Source organism: Zophobas morio, unplaced genomic scaffold (assembly GCF_036711695.1).
Source record: "Zophobas morio isolate AGI-343-1 ecotype UQ-CSIRO unplaced genomic scaffold, CSIRO_AGI_Zmor_V1 ptg000012l, whole genome shotgun sequence".
NCBI lineage: Eukaryota > Metazoa > Arthropoda > Insecta > Coleoptera > Tenebrionidae > Zophobas > Zophobas morio.
The window spans coordinates 3,007,281-3,032,332 of record NW_026972117.1 but is presented as its reverse complement, the minus strand read 5'-3'; the positions used below and the strand labels follow the sequence as shown (position 1 = coordinate 3,032,332).

The following is a 25,052-nucleotide window of genomic DNA, read 5'->3' as shown; positions in this document are numbered from 1 at the left end:
GGGGGACGACCAAATACGTTTTGATAAAAAATGTACCATGCTTATGATAATTTTAAAATATCTTCAAGATTTCGAAGCATTCGGTTTTGTAGTTCCTGAGTAAATCAGTAAAATAAATTTACGCTTTCATTTATTTTCTTGAATCACCCTGTATATGCAAATCCAAAAAATATGAATGGAGTGATAGATCACAAGTACAGACTGATCATATTTTGTACATTTTAGATATGATTTATTCGGCAAATTTTCGAGCTGACGTCATCAAGTTTTTGGAGGGGATAAGCAAATATATTTTGACTAAACATTTATTATGCTCTTTATAACCTTAAAACATGTGCAAGATGTCAGAGCATTCCGTTTTGTAGTTCCTGATTAAATCAATAAAATATATTTAAGCATTCATTAATTTTTTTGAGTCACTCTGTATATGCAAATCCAAAAAATATGAATGGAGTGATAAATGACAAGTACAGGCTCATCATATTTTGTACATTTTAGATATGATTTATTCGGCAAACTTTCGAGCTGACGTCATCAAGTTTTTGGAGGGGATAAGCAAATATATTTTGACTAAACATTTATTATGCTCTTTATGACCTTAAAACATCTGCAAGATTTCAGAGCATTCGGTTTTGTAGTTCCTGATTAAATCAATAAAATATATTTACGCATTCATTAATTTTTTTGAGTCACCCTGTATATGCAAATCCAAAAAATATGAATGGAGTGATAGATCACAAGTACAGACTCATCATATTTTGTACATTTTAGATGTGATTTATTCCACAAACTTTTGAGCTGACGTCATCAAGTTTTTGGAGGGGATAAGCAAATATTTTTTGACTAAAGATTTATGATGATCTTTATAGCCTTAAAACATCTGCAACATTTCAAAGCATTCTGGTTAGCAGATTAAAAATTAAATTTCAAAATGTTGTTTTATAATTTTGATTTTTTTTCCAAAAATCTGGACGTTTCGGGTGAAAAGTCAATTCGGAGTTGTAAACTACATGTGTAGGACTATGTTATTTTATACAATTGAAAACCCATTTACTATGTACAATTTTGAAGTGACGTCATCGCATTAGTGGTGGGGATGATTAGACAAATTTTGGTTAGCGTTTTACCATCTACATGATATTCTTAAAATAAGTACAAAATTTCACAACAATCGGTCGAGTACTTTCGAAGATTATCTGTCTAATAAAAATCCGGGACGGCAGACGGACGGACAGACGGACGGACAGACGGACAGACAGACGGAAATGGGAGACCTATTTCTTCGTCTTCTAGGGGTCATGAAAGATCGAGAAAACGTAAAAGTAGAGAGTCGGCCGACGGACTCGATTACAATACTTCCTTTGCTTACGCTCGGGAAGTAATAATGTAAATATATATGAAAACAGTAATGATCAAAATTGGCAAATTGTCTACAGCCTTGGTCCACTTGTTAAGGCACTCAAGAAGGTTAAATATTGTGGATCTACCGTGAAGGAAACCATGCTGGTTGGGCTTGAGGATAATGTTTACACAAAACTCAGTTAGGTGTTGGGCAATTATTTTTTCCATAGATCTACAAAGCAACGATGTTAAACTAATAGGTTGAAAGTTTGCTGAATTAAGCTTATCGCCTTTTTTATAGACTGGAATAACTGTAGCAGACCTCCAAACATTTGGTACAGAACCTACAGAAAGTGATTGTTGCATTATTGCAGCGACTGGCTTAGATAGAACTGAAGCACATTTATTTAGTCAAATAGGATGAAAACCGTCTGGTCCAGGACAGGGGTCCAATTTAAAGGACTGGAAGTACTCTCAAAACTTCTGGTTCCGTAAAGATAACGGTATGAATATTGTTGAGGGACGGGGGAATTCCTTAAGGAAAAAAAAAAAAAAAAAAAGGAACTGTGTTGCAACAGGTATCAAGAATTAAAGTGCTAAAAAAAATTACACTCGTGGCCGTCAGCTACTCAATACCTGATTATTAGACCAGTTGACAGGTATCCCTTAAAAAGATTTTAAGACGGTGTTGTAAATTTTCAGGTAGTAAACCTTTATTTGTGTCCAAGGGTAGTGGAGGAGTCAAAATTATAAATCCACTGTGGGATTTATTAGACCATAAATCAAGTCAATAGAGCAGAATTTTTCACGTCACCTTGAACCCGAAGATACGTTTCAAATTACTCATTCCTGACACATAATCAATATTATTGCACCACTACTTCGTCGTTAAGTATGTAATTTAGAATTTCCTGTGGCATTTTCGCGGTGACATTGTAAATGACACTTTTTACCACAATTTAACCTAACTTAAAAATAAAAAAAGTCAAACTCAAAGCCTTCGCAAAAACGGCCACCTCAGTTCTGCATGTGCATGTGTGACCCCATTTTGTAAATGACCTAATAAACAAAGAACACGTACTTTATGACTTCTACTCTGGAAAACTTTCTGTGCATCATTTTTCTTAGAATACTCAAAATTATCTATTTTTATCAAGCCGTATCAACTGCTGCAATCACATCAAGATTTGCGAATTATTAAAAATTCCATGAATTTTGAGTTCGCATTTCTTGCTGATGCATCGCAAGTTGCATACATCCAGCCAACGCCTGCACTCTATGCACTTGCACCCACAACCCCAACCCACTCACCTATCTGCGAGTACTTCCGCATCTCCCTGATCGCGTCCAACAGGACCAACACCAGGATCGCCAGCAGAATCAAGAAATAAATCCCCGCTTGTCTCTGCAGCCCCTGCAGGAACCTCGACTTGAAAAACGCATTCCACCGCTTGGGGCTCGCCACCGGCAGCACCAGCAGCAGCACTATAGCGATCTCGACGTAGAGGAAGCCGGCGATTAGGGTCCACTGGAGACTCATCTCAACCTTTCGTTTTGAGGTTATACTGCGAAACTTTGACAGCCAAGAGTGACTTTTATGGCGACTGTCGGTAAAACTGATGTGGCCTTTCGCAATTTATCCGCGCCGACGAACAACAGTGGGGCTATCTGATAGGTAAATAAACTAAAAAGTGTGACTCACTTGCGTATAAATAGGCTGATTAGGTCGTGATTGGGTGCGTTTCGCCTTCAGATGCTGAAAAAAGAGATTTTAGTGGTCATTGCGTTACCGACCGAGCGGATGCGGGCCGGTAAAGCAGGGAACTGCGCGGGGAGGGGGTGGCGGCGCGGTGGGGATTTCGGGTGGAGATTAGGGGGTTCCCAGTGTTTCGTGGACAGCGGCGGTGTAAGCACAAGTCAAGGTGGCGTCTGTTCATTTAGCGAAAAGGGTATTTCATTTTTTCAATTTTTGTGTTTATTTGAAATTTTTAATTGTGTGTGTTTTCGTTGTTGCAGATTAAGTTGGATCGCAGTGTAATGGGGGGTAAGAGCAAAAAAAAGTCGAAAGGTAAAGCCACCGTGGACGGTGGCAACGCCAAAGGTCAAGCTAGTGATGACGCAATAGTGGAAAATGCGTCTAAAGCGGAGCACCCGACTAGAAATCGGTCCCCAGGTGACGTTTCGACCCAAAAAGAAACTAAAGATAACGATGTTTTTACAAAAAGTGACACGTGGAAAGATAATACGCGAAGTGAGAATAGAAGAGAAAATAATGGTGGTTTTTACAAACCCAGACAAAGTGAGCCAAATCGGGGTAATAGGGAGTATGAAGGGGATAGAAGGACGGATACGAAAAGGTATTCTTTGAACGACAACGACCGTGGTAGAGGAAAACCAAGAGATAATTCTAATGTAAGTAGATAACGAAAGTAAATATGCGTTACTAACGCGCTTTAAGTTGCATCTTGAATGCAAGATAGTGGAGTGTTTGATAACGCGGAATGTCTGTAATAATAATTGAAGCGTAAGTGCATTGATAAACAGGATGTGGAAATTATCGTTCGATATCATATAGGAATTCTCGCGATTTTTTAATCTGAGTTGGTATTACTTTGAGTTTATTTATCGTTTAGCGCCCAGTTTTCATTTTGGTAATTTTCGGGTGCTGTTGGATTATGCAAAGTGCAAGTATCTGATGAACTGAAATTTAGAAAAAAGTCAGAGGTGGTAATCGGCGCCAAAAAAAATTAGACAAGCGCACTAATTTTGGTGCCAAAATTGACCTTACGAAACGTCAAAGCGAAACATTTAACAAAATTTTGTCAATATTACGATTTTTGGCGATATTTACAATATTAAAGGCAGCTCTGTGCATAGATAATTAACTTCCCAGCGTGAGGTACGTACATTCCAGAGAGAATCCCTTTTAAGCCTCTACCTGCTTTTCATAAAGGACCGTTAAATTACTACTTAAATGATTATTTCGAGTTGGAAGGATCTTGTTTAAATATGCAATTATTGTTTACTCTTAATTTTCAGACTCCACTTTTAATTTTGGCTTCTTTTTCATTTTCAAAATCATATGATCCATCCAAAGTTATGTAGAGAGAACATTCGACAGTACAATTAAAAAACTGGTAGAAGGTCGAGTTGCCATTTTTAAAACTTTCACTTTTTTGATTTGCAGCGTCAAGTTTTAAATTTTTTCTTTTTTTAATATACATTTTTAGATTTTTCAATTTTTCGAATTGCAAACTTTGGTTTCCGTTTTTTATTTTCTATATTTAACAAATTTTTCGATTTTCAGTGTTCTGATTTTTCTTTTCACCAATGTGAAAATTTTCAAATTTTGGGTTTTCCACTTTTTCGATCTGCAATTTTTCGTTTTGTCAATTGTAGAATTTTTAGTTTCTAGGTTTTTCAATTTTTGGTTCCTTGAATTTTTGATTTGCAATTTTTCTAGTTTTATTTTAAATACATATATATTTAATTGTAATTTAAAAAATTTTTCACCTTTTCAATTTTACTATTTTAGAATTTTGCAATTTTTCAATTATGTATTGTATTTTAGAATTTTTTGATTCTTCAATTTGCATTTATTCAAAATTTTGATTTGCGATTTTTCTTTTTTTTCTTTATTTTCATAATTTTCATATTTTTCAATGTTCCCATTTTAGAACGTTTTGTGTTTTGTTTTTCCAATTTGATTTTTTGTTTCTTAAATTTTAGGATTTGCAACTCTTCGAGTTTTCATTTTTAAATTTTTCAGTATTTCGATTTTTCAAATTTTTGATGTTTCAATTTTTCTTTTCGGCTTTTTATTTTCATTTTTTTTTTTCAATCCTTATTTCATAATTTTTCAATGTGAAATTTTTCAATTCTTGGATTTGCAATATTTCGGTTTTCAATTTTTTAACTTTTGGGTTTTTCAATTTAAGATTTTACGGTTTCTCGATTTTTCAATTTTTCCTCAATTTTCGTTTTACAATTTCTCTAGTTTTCATTTTACATATGTATCTAGTATTAATTTTAATTTCAAAAATTTCACTTTTTCAATTTTACGATTTTAGAATTTTTCGATTATTATTGCATTTTAAAACTTTTTCATTTATTCGATTTTTCAATGTTTCGAATTTAAAACTTTTTGTTTTTTCAAAATCGATTTTTCATTTTTGTTTCTTCAGTTGTATGATATGCAACTTTCTGAGTTACTATTTTAAAATTTTCACTTTTTTGATTTGCAGTTTCAGGAATTTTTTACATCTTATTTTTTAAAATAAAATTTTTCGATTTTTCAATTTTTCGAACTTCAATTTTTCGTTTCCGTTTTTATTTTCTATATCTTAAAAATTTTCGATTTCCAGTGTTCTGATTTTCTAATTTTTTTCACCAATATGGAAATTTTCAAATTTTGGGTTTTTCAATTTTTCGATTTTTTATTTTTCAATTTCATTTATTCAAAATTTCTCTTTGCAATTTTTCGTTTCGGTTTTTTAATTTCTTTTTTTTTTCAATTTTTCGGTTTTTCAATGTTCTGATTCCATAATTTTTCAATGTGAAACTTCTCAAGTTTTGGATTTTAAAATTTTTCGGTTTGCAGTATGTCGGTTTTCAGTTTTTCGATTTTTCAACTTTTATTAGATTTTTTAATATTTCACTTTTTCTTTCTTCAATTTTTGATTTGCAGTTTCTCTAGTTTTCATTTTAAATCGAAAATTTTAAAAATCGAAAAATTGAAAAAACTAGAAATTGAAAAGTTCCCAAAACTAATAATCTCGAAGAAATTCAGAAATCGAAAACTCAAAAACTGGGGAAATCTAAACATCGAAAAATTGAAAATAGAAAAATGTAAAATTTAAAACATTGAAAAATTCATATTTCGAAAAAATAGAAAATCGAGAAATCCAAACTTGAAAAAATCAAAAAAATAAAAATTGGGAAATCTAAAATTTAAAAATCTGGAAATTCAGGAATCGGATGCTTGAAAAATTGAAATATCAAAAAATAATTGAAAAATTGAATAATTTTAAAAAATGGAAAATCGAAAATTAAAAAACTCTCAAAACTTGAAAAATTGACTAATCGAAGTATAAACGAGTCGAAACATTGAAAAATCCAAAGTTTAAAAAACGAAAAATTCAAAATCCAAAAAGTAAAAAGTCGATAAATCGAAAAATCCAAATACTAAAAAATCCCAAAACTCATATTGAAATTTAGAAGAAAAATTGAAGAATCGAAAAACTGAAAAAATCACAAGATTGGGAAATTAAAAAATCGAAAATTTGAGAAATCGAAAAGTCAAAAAACCAAAGTCGAAAAATCGCAAACTTAAAAATTCAAAGAACTGAAAAATCAAAAAATCTAAAATTAGAACATTGAAAAATTAAAATATCGTAAAATTGAAAAATGGAGAAGTCAGTCTTATTTTGGGAAGTACTAGCCCCGCCCACCCACCCATACTTTATCATTTCTCAAAAACAGTCTTATTTTGGCAAGTACTATTTAATATTACATACATATTACGTATTTAATATTAAATGATTTTTAAAATTGTTTACTTTTTCAATTTAACTTTTTACAATTTTTCCATTTTTTAATTATTGTATTATAAATTTTTTTCATTTATTCGATTTTTGATTTTTCCATTTTCAATAATGTCTCGACATTTAATTTTTCAATTTTTCGATGTTTCAGTGTTACAGTTTTTCGATTTTACAATTTTGACGATTTCATAAATTTTCGATTTTACAACTTTTCAAATAAAAAAGTGGAAAAATTGCAAAATTAGAAAACTGAAACATCAAAAATGAAAAAATCAAAATAAATAATGAAATGTAAACATTGAAAAATCTAAAACTTGGAATCAAAAACTAAACAAGAAAAAGTGAAAAATCGGAAGATAAAAAAAATAAAGAAGCTTAGAAATTGAAAATTAAAGAAATCTGAAAACTAGAAAACCAAAAATTGAAAAATTGGAAAACTGGGAAATTAAAAAATCAAAGATTGAAAATTTGAAAACTGAATAAAGAAATCGACACCTTGAAAAAATAAAGGAAATGAAAAAACGAAAAATTGTTGTATAACATGGAGAAAATGAAAATTAAAAAATCCTGAAAAAAGAAAAATATAAAATCAAGAACTTGAAAAATTCAGCAAACCTACAATTAAAAAAAAAATTTTGAAGTAGATTTTTTTTAAATTTTGTATCTTTTTTACAGAACAGAAAAAAATACCGACCCAGTTTCCACCAAGACAGCGAGTTCCTCCAATACGAAGACGAGTTCTTGTCCCACAAGGGCCACATCGGAGAGTACACCAAAGTCAAGGAAGTCTTCAGCGACCTATTCGACGTCCCGGAGGAATACTCCTTGGCCCACTGCGTAGCAGAAGACATGAACATGGGGAGCGGAATTGCAGTGCAGTTTCGGTACGAAAACAAAACCCAAAAATATTTACAACAATACATAAATACAATTTTTGAAATTTCCAGGCATAAGTTCAAACGCGTTGACGACCTCCTCAACCAGTATCAAAGCAAAGGCGGCCTGGCCATTCTGACGGACAAAGACCGCTACATCTACTACCTAGTGACGAAGACATATTCCACGGGCAAACCCACCTACGCCACCCTGTTCTCCTCACTGAAGTGTCTGAAAAAGCACGTGGTGGAAAAGCGGGTGGAGAAGATCGCCATGCCCAGAATCGGCTGCGGACTGGACAGGCTCGACTGGCCCAACGTGAAGTTCATGGTGGAGTTCGTGTTCAGGGACGTGGACGTGGAGATCGTCGTCTGCAACCTGGAGCCGGTTCGTAAAAAAAACGAAAAACTAGCAACACATTACTGATTCTTGTTGTTGTTGTTTTGTGTAGACTGAAGAAGCTTCCCCCCAACAAAGACACCGAAACTGCAGAGTCATCCACGAGACTTACGCCATCGAAACTATCGAGACCGGCACCGTCATCTTGTACTTCTCCTCTGAAGATGAACACGTCTCCGACGAAATGCGCAAGCTCGATGAGAAGTTTCATTTTCTTTCGGACTTCCGATACGCCAAGAAGATCAAAGGGAACGTTATTTTGTACACTAGGAATCAAAATTATTTGATTTGTGGCTGCATTGTCAAGAAGACTGAGCGAGACCCGTTTGATTTTATCGCTTTGCAGAAGTGTCTTTCCGCCATACAGAAAGAAAATAGGAAAAGTAAATTTTACTATTACGCTTTTCAAGCGATGAGGGATGAAACTGATGCTTGCATTAACTACAAGATTATCAATATTTTGAGGAATAGCTTGAGGGAGGTGGAAGTGTACGTTTGCTGGCCTGGGGATTTGCAGACCGAGATGGCCCCCAGAGACCGGTTTGTGGATGATAAGAGTGACGAGAAGTGGAAGCCCAAGGAGAAGAGTTTTGCCACGAATTGGAGGGATGGGGAGAAGAGTTTCAATGAGAGTGGTGGCAGCGAGAAGACACAAAGTAGTAATGTCTGGACGCCACAACCGCAGGGAAGTGGGAGTGGGGCGAACGACAGCCAGCTGGACGAATCGTTCGTGAGTTCTGTTTCAATGGGAGAAGACTTGGAGAGCAACAGTGCTTGGTTCCAAGTAAGTAGGAACAAATGTTAAAGTGTGTGTGGAGAAGTGGTTGCAGGGGCGGCTTGTTCTATGAGGCAGGTGAGGCAATGCCTCACCAATGAATTTTACGCTTTTTTTTTATTATTTTTTATCGACACATTTCGGCCAATAATTTGTGTTATTTTTTTCAAAAATTTTAAAAATAAATATGGAAAATTATATGTATTGTTATTTTTATCTCGGTAGGTACGCGCTACTCCCTAAACTAAACAGCGCGCTTGAACACTCAACACATGTATTATGTCGTCTGAGAACTCGTTTGATCTACAGACCATAGCGCACTCAGGCCAATGTCGACTCTAAGCGTTCGGAAATGATTTGATTTATAAGCCATGATCCGTGATTTGATACACATCCTAACCGGTTTCGACCATTAATTTCTTGCTGTTTCAACTTTCGAATTCTCAGTTTTTCGTAATTTTAGTTCGGGGACTTTTCAGTTTACTCCTATTTATTATTCAATTTTTGGGTTTTACAATTTCTCAATGTTTCAATTTCTCGGTTTTCAGTTTTTCTCTTCAATTTTACGATTTTTAAATATTTCGTTTTTTCAATTAATTAATGTTTCAGGTTTTTTGATTTTTCGGTTTCTCAATTTTTCGATTCTTTAGATTCTCAGTTTTTGGATATTTCAGTTTTGGGATTTTTCAAAATTTCTGTTTTTCGACTTTCCCATTTTTGACTTCTGGATTTTTCGATGTCTCGACTTTTTACTTTTTCGATTTTTAAATTTTAGATTTCTTAATTCAATATTTAAAATTTTAGATTTTTCGATTTCTCGATTTTTCATTTCAGCTCTTCCATATTTCAATTTTTCAAATGTTTCGATTTCTTAATCTTTCAATTTTTCGAGATTTTATGTTTTTCAATTGTCGTTTTTTCAATTTTAGATTTTTCAGTTTTTTGATATTTTAATTTTTCAATATCTACAATTTTCTTCGATATTTTCGTTTTTCATGTTTTCGAATTTTTCAAATGTTTTGATTTCTTAATCTATCGATTTTTCGACTTCCCGGTTTTAGATTTTCTCTTTTTCAATTGTGGTTTTTCCAATTTTTCAAATTTGACATTTATAAACTGTCAAGTTTTCGATTTTTCAATTAATCGATGTTTTGATTTTCCCATTTCTTGACTTTCGAGGGTTTCGATATTCCTGTTCTTCAATTCTTTAATTTTTCGATTTTTCTATTTTACTTTTTTTAAGGTTTCGATTTTTTGACTTCACTTTTTGGATTTTTTGATTGCTCAGTTTTTCGACTTTTTAGGTTCTTCTCAGTTTTTCGATATCTCAGTTTTGGGGTTTTTCAATACATATTTCGATTCTTAGACTTTTCGATTTTTCAATTTTTCGATTTTTCATTTCAGTTCAATCGAATTTTTCAAATGTTTTGATTTCTTAATCTATCGATTTTTCAACTTCCCGGTTTTAGATTTTCTGTTTTTCAATTGTCATTTTGTCAAATTTTCGATTTTTTAATTTTTCAAATTTGACTTTTATAAACTCTCAATTTTTTGATTTTTCAATTAATCGATGTTTCCATTTTTCACATTCTCGATTTTTAATTTTTCCCTTTTTCAATTTTGCGTCTCATCAATTTTTCAACTCCCCGATTTTTATTTTGCATTTTCCTGATTTGTTATATTTCATTTTCTCGATTTTATATCACATTTTTTTATTTTTTCATTTCTTTAATTTTTGTTGTTTCTTTCGATTTTCCAATTTTTCGTTTAACAATTTGTCAAATTTTCAGGCCAATCGATTCCAATTCGTCGATTTTCCAATTTTTAAATTTTTCAGTTTGCACTTTGGCTTTTCAACTTTTCGATGTTTTAATTTTTCTTTTTTAAAATTTTTCATTTTTTTTTATTTCTCAATTTATCAATTTCTCAATTTTTTCTATTTTGCGATGTTTTTTGATTTCTCGGTTTTTCGAGTTTCCAATTTTTCGATGTTTCGATTTTTCAGTTATCCAATTTTTCAATTTTTTTAAATTCTGGAGTTTCGATCTGTCGATTTTTAAGTTTTAGATTTTCAAATTTTTCTTTTTTGATTCTTTGATGTTTGGGTTTCTCCATTTTTCAATTTTGCGATATTTCAATTGTTCAATGTTTTTTAAATTTTAGATTTTTCGATTTCTGGATTTTTTGATTTTCCAGTTCTTCAATATTTCTATTTTCCAAGTTTACAATTTGGATATTTGTTTCAGTTTTGGGATTTTTCAATGTATCTATTTTTCGACTTTTCGATTTTTTATTTTTTGGATTTTCAGTTTTTCGTTTTTTAAACTTTAAATTTTTCAATTTTCGACTGTTTTATACATATTTCGATTTCTGAAATTTTAGAGTTTTCAGTTCTTGTATATTTTAATTTTTCTTTTTTCCGTATATTTTATTTTTCGATTTTTCAAATTTTTGAGAACTCGATTTATCGAGATTCGGATGTTTCGATGTTTTGATTGTCTCAGTTTTTGAATTTTTCGATTTATCGCTTTTTCGTTTTTTTTTACTTTTCGGCTTTTCGATTTTTCAATTTTCCAATTTTTTAAAGTTTCAGGTTTTGACGTTTCTGAATTTTCAGTTTTCCGATTTCTCAATTAATCTATTTTTTGATTTTCCAATTTTCGACTTGCCAAGGTTTCGATTTTTCCCATTTCTTGACCTTCGAGTGTTTCGATTTTCCTGTTCTTCAATTCTTTAATTTTTTGATTTTTCAGCTTTTTGATTTTTCAATTTTTCGATATTTTAAGGTTTCTATTTTTCGACTTCACTTTTTTGATTTTTCGATTCTTCAGTTTTTAGATGTCAGTTTTAGGATATTTCAATATTTCAATTATTCGGCTTTTCTATTTTTGACTTCTGGATTTACCTTACTATTTTTTCGATTTTTCAATTTTTGGATTTTTAAATTTTAGATTTGTCAATCTTTTGATATTTTAATTTTTCAATCTTTCGATTTTTCGACTTCTTAGTTTTAGATGTTCTGTTTTTCAATTTTTCATTCCAGATTTATCGAGATTTGATTGTTCAGGTTTTCGATTTATCAGCTTTCCAATTTTTTATTTTGGCCTATTTCGGTTTCTCAGTTTTTCTAGTTTTTTGATTTTTCTGCGTTTCCAATTTTTCAAATTTTAACTTTTTGTTTGTCGATTTCTCAATTTTTCGACTTCATCACTTTTCGATTTCTCGTTCTTTTGATCTTTCAGTCTCTCAATTTTTCAAATTTTTAAGTTTTTGAATTATTGAGATTTGGATTTTTCGATATTTTGATTGTAAATCTCTCAATTTATAAATTGTTCAATTTTTAACCTTTCGATTTTGGCCTATTTGGGTTTCTCAGTTGTTCGACTTTTCGACTCCACCAGTTCTTGATCTTTTGATTTTTCGATTTTTCAGTTATCCGATTTTTTAAATTTGGGGGTTTCGATTTCTCGATTTTTCGTTATTCGGTTTTTAAATTTTAGATTTTTGAATGTTTCGATTTTTCTATTAGATTTCTCGATTTTTCGAATATTTTAATTTCTCATTTTTTTTTCTCACTGTTTATATCATACAAAAATTGTCACTAAAAACATTTAAAAATTCATACAAAATAGAACACAGTGTTTCCAAAACATTTTCCCGAAAAAAATCCATTGGGTTATTACGATTTCAACAATATTCTTAGTTTAAGACGTTTTGCTGTATAAAACACAAATAAAGAATTAATTCGTAGTGAAGCAAAATATGTACCAAAAATATTCACTTAGTCGTTATAAAAACCGACCAAACAACTATTCCCCGCAGAAATTATAGTCCAAACCAACCAAATCGCTTCTGAACGCTTAGAGTCGACATTGGCCTGAGCGCTCTCTGGCCTGTAGATCAAACAAGTTCTCAGGCGACTAGTTGTAGTGAAACAAGTTTTTTTATTTGTATCGACTATTTAAATTTGGCGCTTGAGAAAATATTTAAGTAATCTTGATTATTTATATTTTGGAGCGTTTTGTGCTTTGCCTCATCAACTTTCCAAGTCATGAGCCGCCCCTGGTGGTTGATTGTGTAAAGGTCGTCCCTGATTGGTCGCTACTTGTAGTTCTTGATGTTTTTGTAGACACAGTCATTTTCACTACTTCTTCTGATTCTTCGTGCCCTTTCGACTTTCCTCTTTGTAGTACCTAGTTTATTTGGTTCAACTCGTTTCCTGATTTTTTTTGTCTTAGAATTATTCAACTCCCAAGTTGAATGACAGTCTACAGAATACTTCATTGGGAAGTTTAGAGTGTAGCGGATATTACAGTAATTCTTGGTTAGAAGTAAGTCTTTTTTTCAACGTCTTTCTTGGCTTTTGTTCATACCATATTTTTTCCTAGAGCGAAGAACGTGATTCTTCATTTGTGAATTTAGAACAAAGCAGGGAATGTGACGATTATTGGTCTGAAGTAAGTTTCGTCTTTTTTTTTTTATTTTTATATGTGCTAAACTATTTTTGCTAGAGTAAGTCAGAAATTGAAAGTCAGAATTTTTCAATGGAATGTGATTCAAACAAAGTAAGTATTTGTATGATTTAAACTTATTTTTAATAAATGGAGTGTTTCAATGTGTGTTGATTTACAGGCTGAAAATGAGAATAAGACGCCAGAAAGGCAAGTGATGAGTTCGTCGTCGCAAAGCAATAATTGGGGATCAAAGGATTCGTATCAGGTAATATTTTGATTAACACTTCAAAAACACATTAAGGGGACTCGCTAGACGAGGTATAACATTTTTTTGGTTTTTTGTATGAAAAAATGATATTAATATAGATGTATCATACATCAAACTGCAGCTTTTTTCATATTCTAGAGCGCAGAGACCAGTTCAATCAACTAAAAAAATATAGCTGAGAAATATCGTAAAAAAAGCACCATTGTATGTTTTCTTTTCAAGTTTTTTGAGTCATAACCATCATAGAATTTTTTTAGAGGGCGCAGATTTTAAACTCTTTAGACCAATTTTTTTTATTTTCCCATTTTTCCTTTTCTCAATTTTTCAATGTTTCAGTTTGGGATTTTTTCACTGTTTCGATTCTTTAATTTTCCTTCCATTTTTAGGTTTTTCAATATTTCAGCTTTGGAATTTTGCAATATTTCGTTTCTTCAATTTTTCAAATTTTTGATATTGTGTTTTCTCGGTTTTTAAATTTTTCGATGTTTTAATTTTTCAGTTTTTAAAGTTTTAGGTTTTTAGATTTCTCACTATCTCGACTTTTCGATTTTTCAGTTCCATGATTTTTCAATTTGTCGAATTTTTAAATTTTAGATTTTTTGTTCACGATCATTCAATTTTCTGAGTTTTCAGGCTTAGATTTTTTTTGTTCAATTCTTGGATTTTTAAAATTTTTGTTTTTTACATTTTCCTATTTATCAACTTACTGGGATTTCAATGTTTTGATTTTTTGATTGTTCAATTTCTCGATTTTTTTAATTTTTAGTGTTTGATACGATTTTTTTTTTTTTAAATTTTCAGTTTTTCAATTTATTAACTTTCCGATATTTCAGTTTTACGATTTTTCAATTTTTCGAGTAACTGATTTTTTGATTTTCCCATTTCTCTATTTCTTGATTTTTCAATTCTTTCTTCAATTGTGATTTTTCAATTTTTCGATTTCTGGATTTTTCAGTGTTTCAGTTTGGGATTTTTTCACTGTTTCGATTCTTTAATTTTCCTTCCATTTTTAGGTTTTTCAATATTTCAGCTTTGGAATTTTGCAATATTTCGTTTCTTCAATTTTTCAAATTTTTGATATTGTGTTTTCTCGGTTTTTAAATTTTTCGATATTTTAATTTTTCAGTTTTTAAAGTTTTAGGTTTTTAGATTTCTCACTATCTCGACTTTTCGATTTTTCAGTTCCATGATTTTTCAATTTGTCGAATTTTTAAATTTTAGATTTTTTGTTCTCGATCATTCAATTTTGTGAGTTTTCAGGCTTAGATTTTTTTTGTTGTTCAATTCTTGGATTTTTAAAATTTTTGTTTTTTACATTTTCCTATTTATCAACTTACTGGGATTTCAATGTTTTGATTTTTTGGTTGTTCAATTTCTCGATTTTTTGAATTTTTAGTGTTTGATACGATTTTTTTTTTCAAAAATTTTCAGATTTTCAATTTATTAACTTTCCGATATTTCAGTTTTACGATTTTTCAATTTTTCGATTAACTGATTTTTTGATTTTCCCATTTCTCTATTTCTTGATTTCTCAATTCTTTCTTCAATTGTGATTTTTCAATTTTTCGATTTCTGGATTTTTCAATGTTTCAGTTTGGGATTTTTTCACTGTTTCGATTCTTTAATTTTCCTTCCATTTTTAGGTTTTTCAATATTTCAGCTTTGGAATTTTGCAATATTTCGTTTCTCCAATTTTTCAAATTTTTGATATTGTGTTTTCTCGGTTTTTAAATTTTTCGATATTTTAATTTTTCAGTTTTTAAAGTTTTAGGTTTTTAGATTTCTCACTATCTCGACTTTTCGATTTTTCAGTTCCATGATTTTTCAATTTGTCGAATTTTTAAATTTTAGATTTTTTGTTCTCGATCATTCAATTTTCTGAGTTTTCAGGCTTAGATTTTTTTTGTTCAATTCTTGGATTTTTAAAATTTTTGTTTTTTACATTTTCCTATTTATCAACTTACTGGGATTTCAATGTTTTGATTTTTTGATTGTTCAATTTCTCGATTTTTTGAATTTTTAGTGTTTGATACGATTTTTTTTTTCAGAAATTTTCAGTTTTTCAATTTATTAACTTTCCGATATTTCAGTTTTACGATTTTTCAATTTTTCGAGTAACTGATTTTTTGATTTTCCCATTTCTCTATTTCTTGATTTTTCAATTCTTTCTTCAAGTGTGATTTTTCAATTTTTCGATTTCTGGATTTTTCAATGTTTCAGTTTGGGATTTTTTCACTGTTTCGATTCTTTAATTTTCCTTCCATTTTTAGGTTTTTCAATATTTCAGCTTTGGAATTTTGCAATATTTCGTTTCTTCAATTTTTCAAATTTTTGAAATTGTGTTTTCTCGGTTTTTAAATTTTTCGATATTTTAATTTTTCAGTTTTTAAAGTTTTAGGTTTTTAGATTTCTCACTATCTCGACTTTTCGATTTTTCAGTTCCATGATTTTTCAATTTGTCGAATTTTTAAATTTAAGATTTTTTGTTCTCGATCATTCAATTTTCTGAGTTTTCAGGCTTCGATTTTTTTTGTTCAATTCTTGGATTTTTAAAATTTTTGTTTTTTACATTTTCCTATTTATCAACTTACTGGGATTTCAATGTTTTGATTTTTTGATTGTTCAGTTTCTCGATTTTTTGAATTTTTAGTGTTTGATACGATTTTTTTTTTTCAAAAATTTTCAGTTTTTCAATTTATTAACTTTCCGATATTTCAGTTTTACGATTTTTCAATTTTTCGAGTAACTGATTTTTTGATTTTCCCATTTCTCTATTTCTTGATTTTTCAATTCTTTCTTCAATTGTGATTTTTCAATTTTTCGATTTCTGGATTTTTCAATGTTTCAGTGTGGGATTTTTTCACTGTTTCGATTCTTTAATTTTCCTTCCATTTTTAGGTTTTTCAATATTTCAGCTTTGGAATTTTGCAATATTTCGTTTCTTCAATTTTTCAAATTTTTGAAATTGTGTTTTCTCGGTTTTTAAATTTTTCGATATTTTAATTTTTCAGTTTTTAAAGTTTCAGGTTTTTAGATTTCTCACTATCTCGACTTTTCGATTTTTCAGTTCCATGATATTTCAATTTGTCGAATTTTTAAATTTTAGATTTTTTGTTCTCGATCATTCAATTTTGTGAGTTTTCAGGCTTAGATTTTTTTTGTTGTTCAATTCTTGGATTTTTAAAATTTTTGTTTTTTAAATTTTCCTATTTATCAACTTACTGGGATTTCAATGTTTTGATTTTTTGGTTGTTCAATTTCTCGATTTTTTGAATTTTTAGTTTTTGATACGATTTTTTTTTCAAAAATTTTCAGTTTTCTAATTTATTAACTTTCCGATATTTCAGTTTTACGATTTTTCAATTTTTCGATTAACTGATTTTTTGATTTTCCCATTTCTCTATTTCTTGATTTCTCAATTCTTTCTTCAATTGTGATTTTTCGGTTTTTCGATTTCTGGATTTTTCAATGTTTCAGTTTTGGATTTTTTCACTTTTCCGATTCTTCAATTTTCTTACCATTTTTCAGTTTTTCAAGATTTCAGTTTTGAATTTTTTCACTTTTTCGATTTTTCAATTTTCCTTCCATTTTTCAGTTTTTCAGTATTTCAGTTCTGAGATTTTGCAATGTTTCGGTTCTTCAATTTTTCCATTTTTTGATGTTTCGATTTCTCGGTTTTTCAATTTTTCGATAGGTATTTTAATTTTTCAATTTTTAAGTTCTAGATTTTCCGTTAATTTTATTGTTTTCCTTGATGTTTTGATTTCTCGATTATTCGATTTTTCAAGTTCTCGGTTTAGATTTTTTGGTTTTCCAATTCTTCGATTTTTAAATTGTTTAATTTTTAGATTGTTGAATTTCTCGATTTATAGATTTTTCAATTTTTCAATTTTGGTGTAATTTGAAAACGGTATTAATAATACATTTAGGCGAATAAACTAATGGACGGGCTTGATAAGCCTTGTTTGCTCTACAGTGTCTAAATCGTGTTTGAAAAATATAATATAATAATTATCTCGAATATTAGTCTAGCGTTCCCCCTTAACCCATATTATTTTACAGAAACCTTCATACCAACAACCCCAGATGGAAAAACTCACCCAAGCCCCCCCACGCACCCAAGATAACGAATACGAGTCATTCCAGCGGGATTTGGAGAGTGGCAGTATACCTGACTCACTGAAGGAAAGTTCAGATCTTCCCAAACAATATTCTCGAGTGTGCTTCGCCCGAGAAGACCTAATCATACCCAGCGGCGTGGCCCCAGGGTACTTAATAACCCATTCACTCCCCACACATTCATATAACAATAATTTTCAGAGAGGATATCTCCCCCCACATTGGTAAACTCCTCAACCAAAAACAACCAAGTGGAGGCTTGGCGTGCGTCAAAGAAGGAAGCAACTTCCTCTACTGCTTAATCGTCAGTCCTCCAAACAAACCCGTGACGTCACGGGCAGTTTTTTCCGCCATCCAGAAACTGCACGACCACGCTAGCAAAAACTACGTGAAAAAACTATCCATACCGGTTCTAGAACCCACCACTGATGACGAAATATTGTGGTCTGAAGTCAAAAGCATGTTCCAGTACCTTCTAGGAAAACGACAGATTGAAATGACCGCTACAACTTTCAAACCAGTTAACGATGTCTTCCTTTTGACACACAACAAGTGTAAATTAAACCATTCAAGATCCGCCATCCACCAAATCAAGAAGAAAACCATCATTCTTTACCTAACGTCCGCCGATGGTGAGTTTACCGAAGAAATGACCAGCTTGATGCGGAAATTCGTCGACTTCGCGGAAAGTTTCCGCAGGAGTCGGAAAAGCTCTGGGTGCTTGATAAAGCACAAAGAGAATGAAGATTACGTGTTGTATGGGTGTGTGGCTCGGCGCGGCAACGGTGTGGATTTCGAGGAGCTGCGAAAATGCATTTGTGAGGTTAACGAAAAAAATAAAGAGGAGCAGTTGCCCCATTTGGCGATTCAAGCGGGGAAGGATCAAGATGTTAATTTTAAAATAATGTCGGTCTTGCTGTATTGTTTGCGAAATATTAGCATCACCATGTGCTGGCCTGGAGATCTGCGCGCTCTCATGCCTTCAAAATAAGATTTTGTATTAATTTTATCTTTACTGTGTGAATTTAGCGATTGTTTTAAAGGGGCATTATGAATGCTTCGTAGTTTACAAGTCTATTTATACACTCTGTTTTATGTATCAGACTCAATTCAGCAAATAAAAATAACATGACTTTATTTGAATAGTATAAAACGTAAAAAATCTTAATGAAGCGAATTGAACACCGTTGGCCACGAAGAATCGAACTTGATGGTGTTTTTCTCGAGCGCCGGCAGGATTTTCGAGAAAGTTGACAGTCTTTGGAGAGTAGTGACGTCACCGACTATTAACAGTTTGCGTTTGGCTCGCGTGATGGCAACAGTCAAACGTCTTTTGTCCTCTAATATTTCGAACTACAAAATACACAAAAAAGTTGAACACTAGTGACAATGTTTTAGTATGTTTACTTTCGAGGTGTCTTTGCTCCCTTTGGCGCCATCTGCCGACTTCGTACACGAATAAATCACCACGTTTTTGTCGCGTCCTTGGAACTGGTCGACCGTGCTCACTTCGACGCTCATTTCTTCGAGATACTGCGAGATCTGAGCCACTTGGGCCCTATAGGTTGCGATTACGCCAATGCTGCTGGTGGGTACGCCGCCCTGTGGAGCACTGTTGATCATTCGTGGTTTCCAAGAGTCGACTTACCTTTAATAAGGCCTTAACTAGGGTTACTACGATTGCTACTTCGTGGATATTGAGACAGTTTTGGAGGTCGTAATCTTTTGTGAATTTGAGGTTTTTTGAGTTCCACTTGACGTCGTGGGGGAGCTGCCACACGGGTCCCGTGTCGATGAGTTGGACGGCGGTTTCGAGGGAGGTGTTTAAGGCTTTTAGGAGCCAGGGGTGGTCTTTGTAAAGCGTTTGGACTGTCTGTGTAGAAAAATAAAAAATATGTTTATGCAACCAATTATACATGCATTGGAGCTACTCAAATTTTACTCGTTTTGTATCGGTGTTTTATTTTTGATACTCTATGTAAATTTTTGAATTATAAAAATTGGTCTACAGTTATTTAGACAGCACTTTCGTGGCTCTTGAAATCCGGTATAACATATTCAGTTTTGTCAGATAATTGTAAGATTCGATTTAGGGATTTTTTTTGCTATTTTGTTTTCTCGGACGTTTCTCGATTTTATAGCACAATTTTTGGTTTCTTTATTTCCTTTATTTTTTTGTTGTTTCTTTCGATTTACAATTTTTTATTTATTCAATTTTTCAAATTTTCAGGTTTTGATTTTTCAATACATATTTCTTTTTTTTTTATTTTTCACTTTTTCGAATTTTAGGTTTTTCAAGTTTTAATCTTTCGATTTTTCAAATTTTCGTTTCTTCAAATTTTCATGTTTCATACTTTTGACATTTTTCAAGTTTTCATTATATACTTTTTCGTTTTTTTATTTTTGATTTTTCAATTTTTCGAGTTGCAATTTTTTGACATTACAGTTTCTCATTTTTCGATTTTTCACATTCTCAGTTTTTAATTTTTGTCATTTTCAATTTTTCGTTTCCCCAATTTTTCAAGTTCTCGATTTTAATTTTTCATTTTCCCGATTTTATATCACAATTTTTCGTTTTTCATTTCCTTTATTTTTTGTTGTTTCTTTCGATTTCACAATTTTTCGTTTATTCAATTTTTCAAATTTTCAGGTGTTTTTCAATTTTTCTTCAAATTTTCAAGTTTGATTTTCACTTTTTACGTTTTTCAAGTTTTTATTATACACTTTTCCCATTTTTCCATTTTTCACATTCTCGATTTTTAATTTTTCCCTTTTTCAATTTTTCAACTCCTCGATTTTTATTTTGCATTTTCCTGATTTTTTATTTTTCATTTTCTCGATTTTATATCACATTTTTTCGTTTATTCAATTTTTCAAATTTTCAAGCCAATCGATTCCCATTCATCGACTTTCCAATTTTAAAATTTTTCAGTTTGCAGTTTTTGGGTTTCCACCCTTTTTTTACTTTATGGATTTTCAATTTTTCGTTAATCTTTCGATTTTTCAAATTTTCGTTTCTTCAAATTTTTATGTTTGACATTTTTCAAGTTTTCATTATATACTTTTTCGTTTTTTTATTTTTGATTTTTCAATTTTACAGTTTCTTGACTCTAAATTTTTCAATTTTTCGAGTTGCAATTTTTCGATATTACAGTTTCTCATTTTTCGATTTTTCACATTCTCAGTGTTTAATTTTTGTCATTTTCAAGTTTTTGTTTCCTCAAATTTTTCAAGTTGTCGATTTTAATTTTTCATTTTCCCGCTTTTTTTAATTTTTATTTTCTCGATTTTATGTCACAAATTTTCATTTTTTCAATTCCTTTATTTCTTGTTCCTTTCGATTTTTCAAATTTTCGTGTTTGATTTTCATTTTTGACATTTTTCAAGTTTTCATTATGTACTTTTTCGTTTTTTATTTTTGATTTTTCAATTTTACAATTACTCGACTTTCAAAATTTTCAATTTTTCGGTTTGCATCAGTTTTTCAATTTGGCAATTTTTCAATATTACAGTTCTTCATTTTTCGATTTTTCAGTTTCTCAATTTTTAATTTTTACTTTTTCCAATTTTTTGTTTCCGATTTTAATTTTTCATTTTCCCGATTTTTTAATTTTCACTTTTTCGATTTTATATCACAATTTTTCGTTTGTTCAATTTTTCAAATTTTCAGGTGTTTTTCAATTTTTCTTCAAATTTTCAAGTTTGATTTTCACTTTTTACGTTCTTCAAGTTTTTATTATACACTTTTTCGATTTTTTATTTTTCCCTTTTTCAATTTTTCGTCCCCTCAATTTTTCAACTCTTCAATTTTTATTTTGCATTTTCCGGATTTTTTTAATTTCATTTTCTCGATTTTAAATCACATTTTTTTGTTTTTTCATTTCCTTAATTTTTGTCGTTTCTTTCGATTTTCCAATTTTTAAATTTTTCAGTTTGCAGTTTTTGGGTTTCCACCCCTTTTTTACTTTATAGATTTTCAATTTTTCGTTAAACTTTAGATTTTTCAAAGTTTCGCCAATTTTATACTTCAATTAATTTTTGTTTCAACTTTTCGATGTTTTAATTTTTCAGTTATCCGATTTTTCATTTTTTTTTAATTCTGGAGTTTCGATTTGTCGATTTTTAAGATTTAGATTTTCGAATTTTTCTTTTTTGATTCTTTGATGTTTGGGTTTCTTCATTTTTCAATTTTGCGATATTAATAAAATTTTAGATTTTTCGATTTCTACAGCATTACTATTTTCCAATTTTTCGAATTTTGACGTTGCTAAATTTTCAGTTTCCCGATTTTTCAATTAATATATATTTTTTTATTTTCCCGTTTCTCGAATTCGCAGTTTCGATTTTTCAGTTCTTCAATTCTTCGATTTTTGGATTTTTCGGTTGACTAATTTTGGATATTTGTTTGAGTTTTGGGATTTTTCAATATATCTATTTTTCGACTTTTCGATTTTTTATTTTTTGGATTTTCAGTTTTTCGTTTTTTAAACTTTAAATTTTTCAATTTTCGACTGTTTTATACATCTTTCGATATCTGAAATTTTAAAGTTTTCAGTACTTGTATATTTTAATTTTTCTTTTTTGCGAATTTTTTATTTTTCGATTTTTCAATTTTTTGAGAACTCGATTTATCGAGATTCGGATGTTTCGATATTTTGATTGTCTCAGTTTTTGAATTTTTCGATTTATCGCTTTTTCGTTTTTTTACTTTTCGGCTTTTCGATTTTTGAATTTTCAAATTTTTTAAATTTTCAAGTTTTGCCGTTTCTGAATTTCCAGTTTTTCGATTTCTCAATTAATCTATTTTTTGATTTTCCCATTTTCGACTGACCAAGGTTTCGATTTTTCAGTTCTTCAGTTCCTCAATTTTTCGATTTTTCAGGCTCCAGATTTTTCAGTTTTTCGATTCTTTAGGTCTGCAATTTTTCGGCTTTTCGATTTCCCAATTTTTCAGTTTTTTAATTTCCCAATTTTTGGATATTTCGTTCAATTTTGGAATTTTTTAGTATTTCGACTTTTGGATTTTTCGATTTCTCGACTTTTTACTTTTTGGATTTTCAATTTTTCGTTTTTTGAATTTTCGGTTTTCACAATCTTTCAACTTTTTCGACATTTTAAGTTTTCAATTTTAAAATTTTTTAAGTTTTTCGATTTTTAACCTTTCGATTTTTCAAATTTTCGTTTCTTCAAATTTTCATGTTTGATATTTTTCAAGTTTTCATTATATACTTTTTCGTTTTTTTATTTTGATTTTTCAATTTTACAGTTTCTTGACTTTTAAATTTTTCAATTTTTCGTTCCTTCAATTTTTCGGTTTGCATCAGTTTTTCAATTTGGCAATTTTTCAATATTGTAGTTCTTCATTTTTCAGTTTCTCAATTTTTAATTTTTCCTTTTTCCAATTTTTTGTTTCCGATTTTAATTTTCACTTTTTCGATTTTACATCACAATTTTTCGTTTTTCATTTCCTTTATTTTTTGTTGTTTCGATTTTACAATTTTTCGTTTATTCAATTTTTAAAAATTTCAGGTTTTTTTTCAATTTTTCTTCAAATTTTCAAGTTTGATTTTCACTTTTTACGTTTTTCAAGTTTTTATTATACACTTTTTCGATTTTTTATTTTTCAATATTACAATTTCTCATTTTTCCATTTTTCACATTCTCGATTTTTAATTTTTCCCTTTTTCAATTTTGCGTCTCATCAATTTTTCCAAAATTTTTTGTTGGTTCTTTCGATTTTCCAATTTTACGTTTATTCAATTTTTTAAATTTTCAGGCCAATCGATTCCAATTCGTCGATTTTCCAATTCTTAAATTTTTCAGTTTGCAGTTTTTGGGTTTCCACACCTTTTTTACTTTATGGATTTTCAATTTTTCGTTAAACTTTAGCTTTTTCAACTTTTCGATGTTTTAATTTTTCTTTTTTCAAATTTTTTCTATTTCTCGATGCTTCGATTTTTGGATTTCTCGGTTTTTCGATTTTCCAATTTTTCGATGTTTCGATTTTTCAGCTATCCAATTTTTCAATTTTTTTAAATTCTGGAGTTTCGATTTGTCGATTTTTAAGTTTTAGATTTTCGAATTTCTCTTTTTTGATTCTTTGATGTTTGGGTTTCTGCATTTTTCAAATTTGCGATATTTCAATTGTTCAATGTTTTTTGAATTTTAGATTTCTCGATTTCTGGATTTTCTGATTTTCCAGTTCTTCAGTATTTCTATTTCACAATTTCTCAAATTTTGACGGTGCTAATTTTCAGTTTTCCGATTTTTCAATTATTTTTTTTTATTTTTTCGTTTCTCGAATTCGCAGTTTCGATTTTTTAGTTCTTCAATTCTTCAATTTTTGGATTTTTCGGTTGACTAATTTTTTAATTTCTCAATTTTGGATATTTGTTTCAGTTTTGGGATTTTTCTACTTTTTGATTTTTTATTTTTTGGATTTTCACTTTTTCGTTTTTTAAACTTTAGATTTTTCAATTTTCCACTGGTTTATATACATTTCGATTTCTGAATTTTCCGAGTTTTGAGTTCTTGTATTTTTTTCCTTTTTCCGAATTTTTTATTGTTCGATGTTTTGATTGTCTCAGTTTTTGAATTTTTCGATTTTTCGATTTATCGCTTTTTCGTTTTTTTTACTGTTCGGCTTTTCGATTTTTCAATTTTCCATTTTTTTAATTTCCCAATTTCTGGATATTTCAATTTTGGAATTTTTTAGTATTTCGACTTTTGGATTTTTCACGTTTGTGATTTTTCTATTTCTCGACTTTTTATTTTTGGGATTTTCAATTTTTCGTTTTTTGAATTTTCGGTTTTCACAATCTTTCAACTTTTCGACATTTTAAGTTTTCTATTTTTAAAATTTTAGGTTTTTCGATTTCTCGACTCCCCGTTTTGGATTTTCTCTTTTTCAATTGTCATTTTGTCAAATTTTCGATTTTTTAATTTTCCAAATTCGTGAAAAAACTATCCATACCGGTTCTAGAACCCACCAGTGATGACGAAATATCGTGGTCTGACGTCAAAAGCATGTTCCAGTATCTTCTGGGAAAACGACAGATTGAAATGACCGCTACAACTTTCAAACCAGTTAACGATGTCTCCCTTTTGACACACAACAAGTGTAAATTAAACCATTCAAGATCCGCCATCCACCAAATCAAGAAGAAAACCATCATTCTTTACCTAACGTCCACCGATGGTGAGTTTACCGAAGAAATGAGCAGCTTGATGCGGAAATTCGTCGACTTCGCGGAAAGTTTCCGCAGGAGTCGGAAAAG

The 25,052-nt window shown here is 30.4% G+C and overlaps 3 protein-coding genes across 5 annotated transcripts in view; 1 reads left to right on the top strand and 2 right to left on the bottom strand.

The window, feature by feature from the left end:
• LOC135127635 (B-cell receptor-associated protein 31) overlaps nucleotides 1–2,881 on the bottom strand; it is a 30,726-nt gene extending 27,845 nt beyond the window's left edge. Inside the window, exon 1 of the mRNA XM_064054158.1 lies at nucleotides 2,653–2,881. Coding sequence (XP_063910228.1) covers nucleotides 2,653–2,881 — 229 coding nt within the window. The remainder of the gene's footprint in view (nucleotides 1–2,652) is intronic.
• A 43-nt stretch (nucleotides 2,882–2,924) lies between these two features.
• On the top strand, nucleotides 2,925–18,912 carry LOC135127625 (uncharacterized). Of its 3 annotated transcripts, none has more exons than XM_064054136.1 (11): nucleotides 2,925–3,016; nucleotides 3,358–3,753; nucleotides 7,560–7,768; nucleotides 7,832–8,147; nucleotides 8,212–8,943; nucleotides 13,173–13,265; nucleotides 13,323–13,391; nucleotides 13,446–13,499; nucleotides 13,567–13,653; nucleotides 17,719–17,924; nucleotides 17,977–18,912. In XM_064054136.1, the coding sequence occupies exons 2-11, from the start codon at nucleotides 3,379–3,381 to the stop codon at nucleotides 18,764–18,766; spliced, it is 2,931 nt and encodes a 976-aa protein (XP_063910206.1). In that variant the 5' UTR covers nucleotides 2,925–3,016; nucleotides 3,358–3,378; the 3' UTR covers nucleotides 18,767–18,912. The 3 variants fall into 3 exon arrangements, with proteins under 3 accessions (XP_063910206.1, XP_063910205.1, XP_063910207.1); XM_064054135.1 differs by lacking the exon at nucleotides 2,925–3,016 and adding an exon at nucleotides 3,183–3,290; XM_064054137.1 differs by lacking the exons at nucleotides 2,925–3,016; nucleotides 13,173–13,265; nucleotides 13,323–13,391; nucleotides 13,446–13,499 and adding an exon at nucleotides 3,183–3,290.
• LOC135127942 (DNA replication ATP-dependent helicase/nuclease DNA2-like) lies at nucleotides 18,894–24,803 on the bottom strand. Its single transcript, XM_064054655.1, has 4 exons — nucleotides 24,765–24,803; nucleotides 19,424–19,648; nucleotides 19,183–19,377; nucleotides 18,894–19,128 (listed from the first exon to the last, which is right to left on the bottom strand). The coding sequence occupies exons 1-4, from the start codon at nucleotides 24,801–24,803 to the stop codon at nucleotides 18,940–18,942; spliced, it is 648 nt and encodes a 215-aa protein (XP_063910725.1). The 3' UTR covers nucleotides 18,894–18,939.
• Nucleotides 24,804–25,052: the final 249 nt, after the last annotated feature.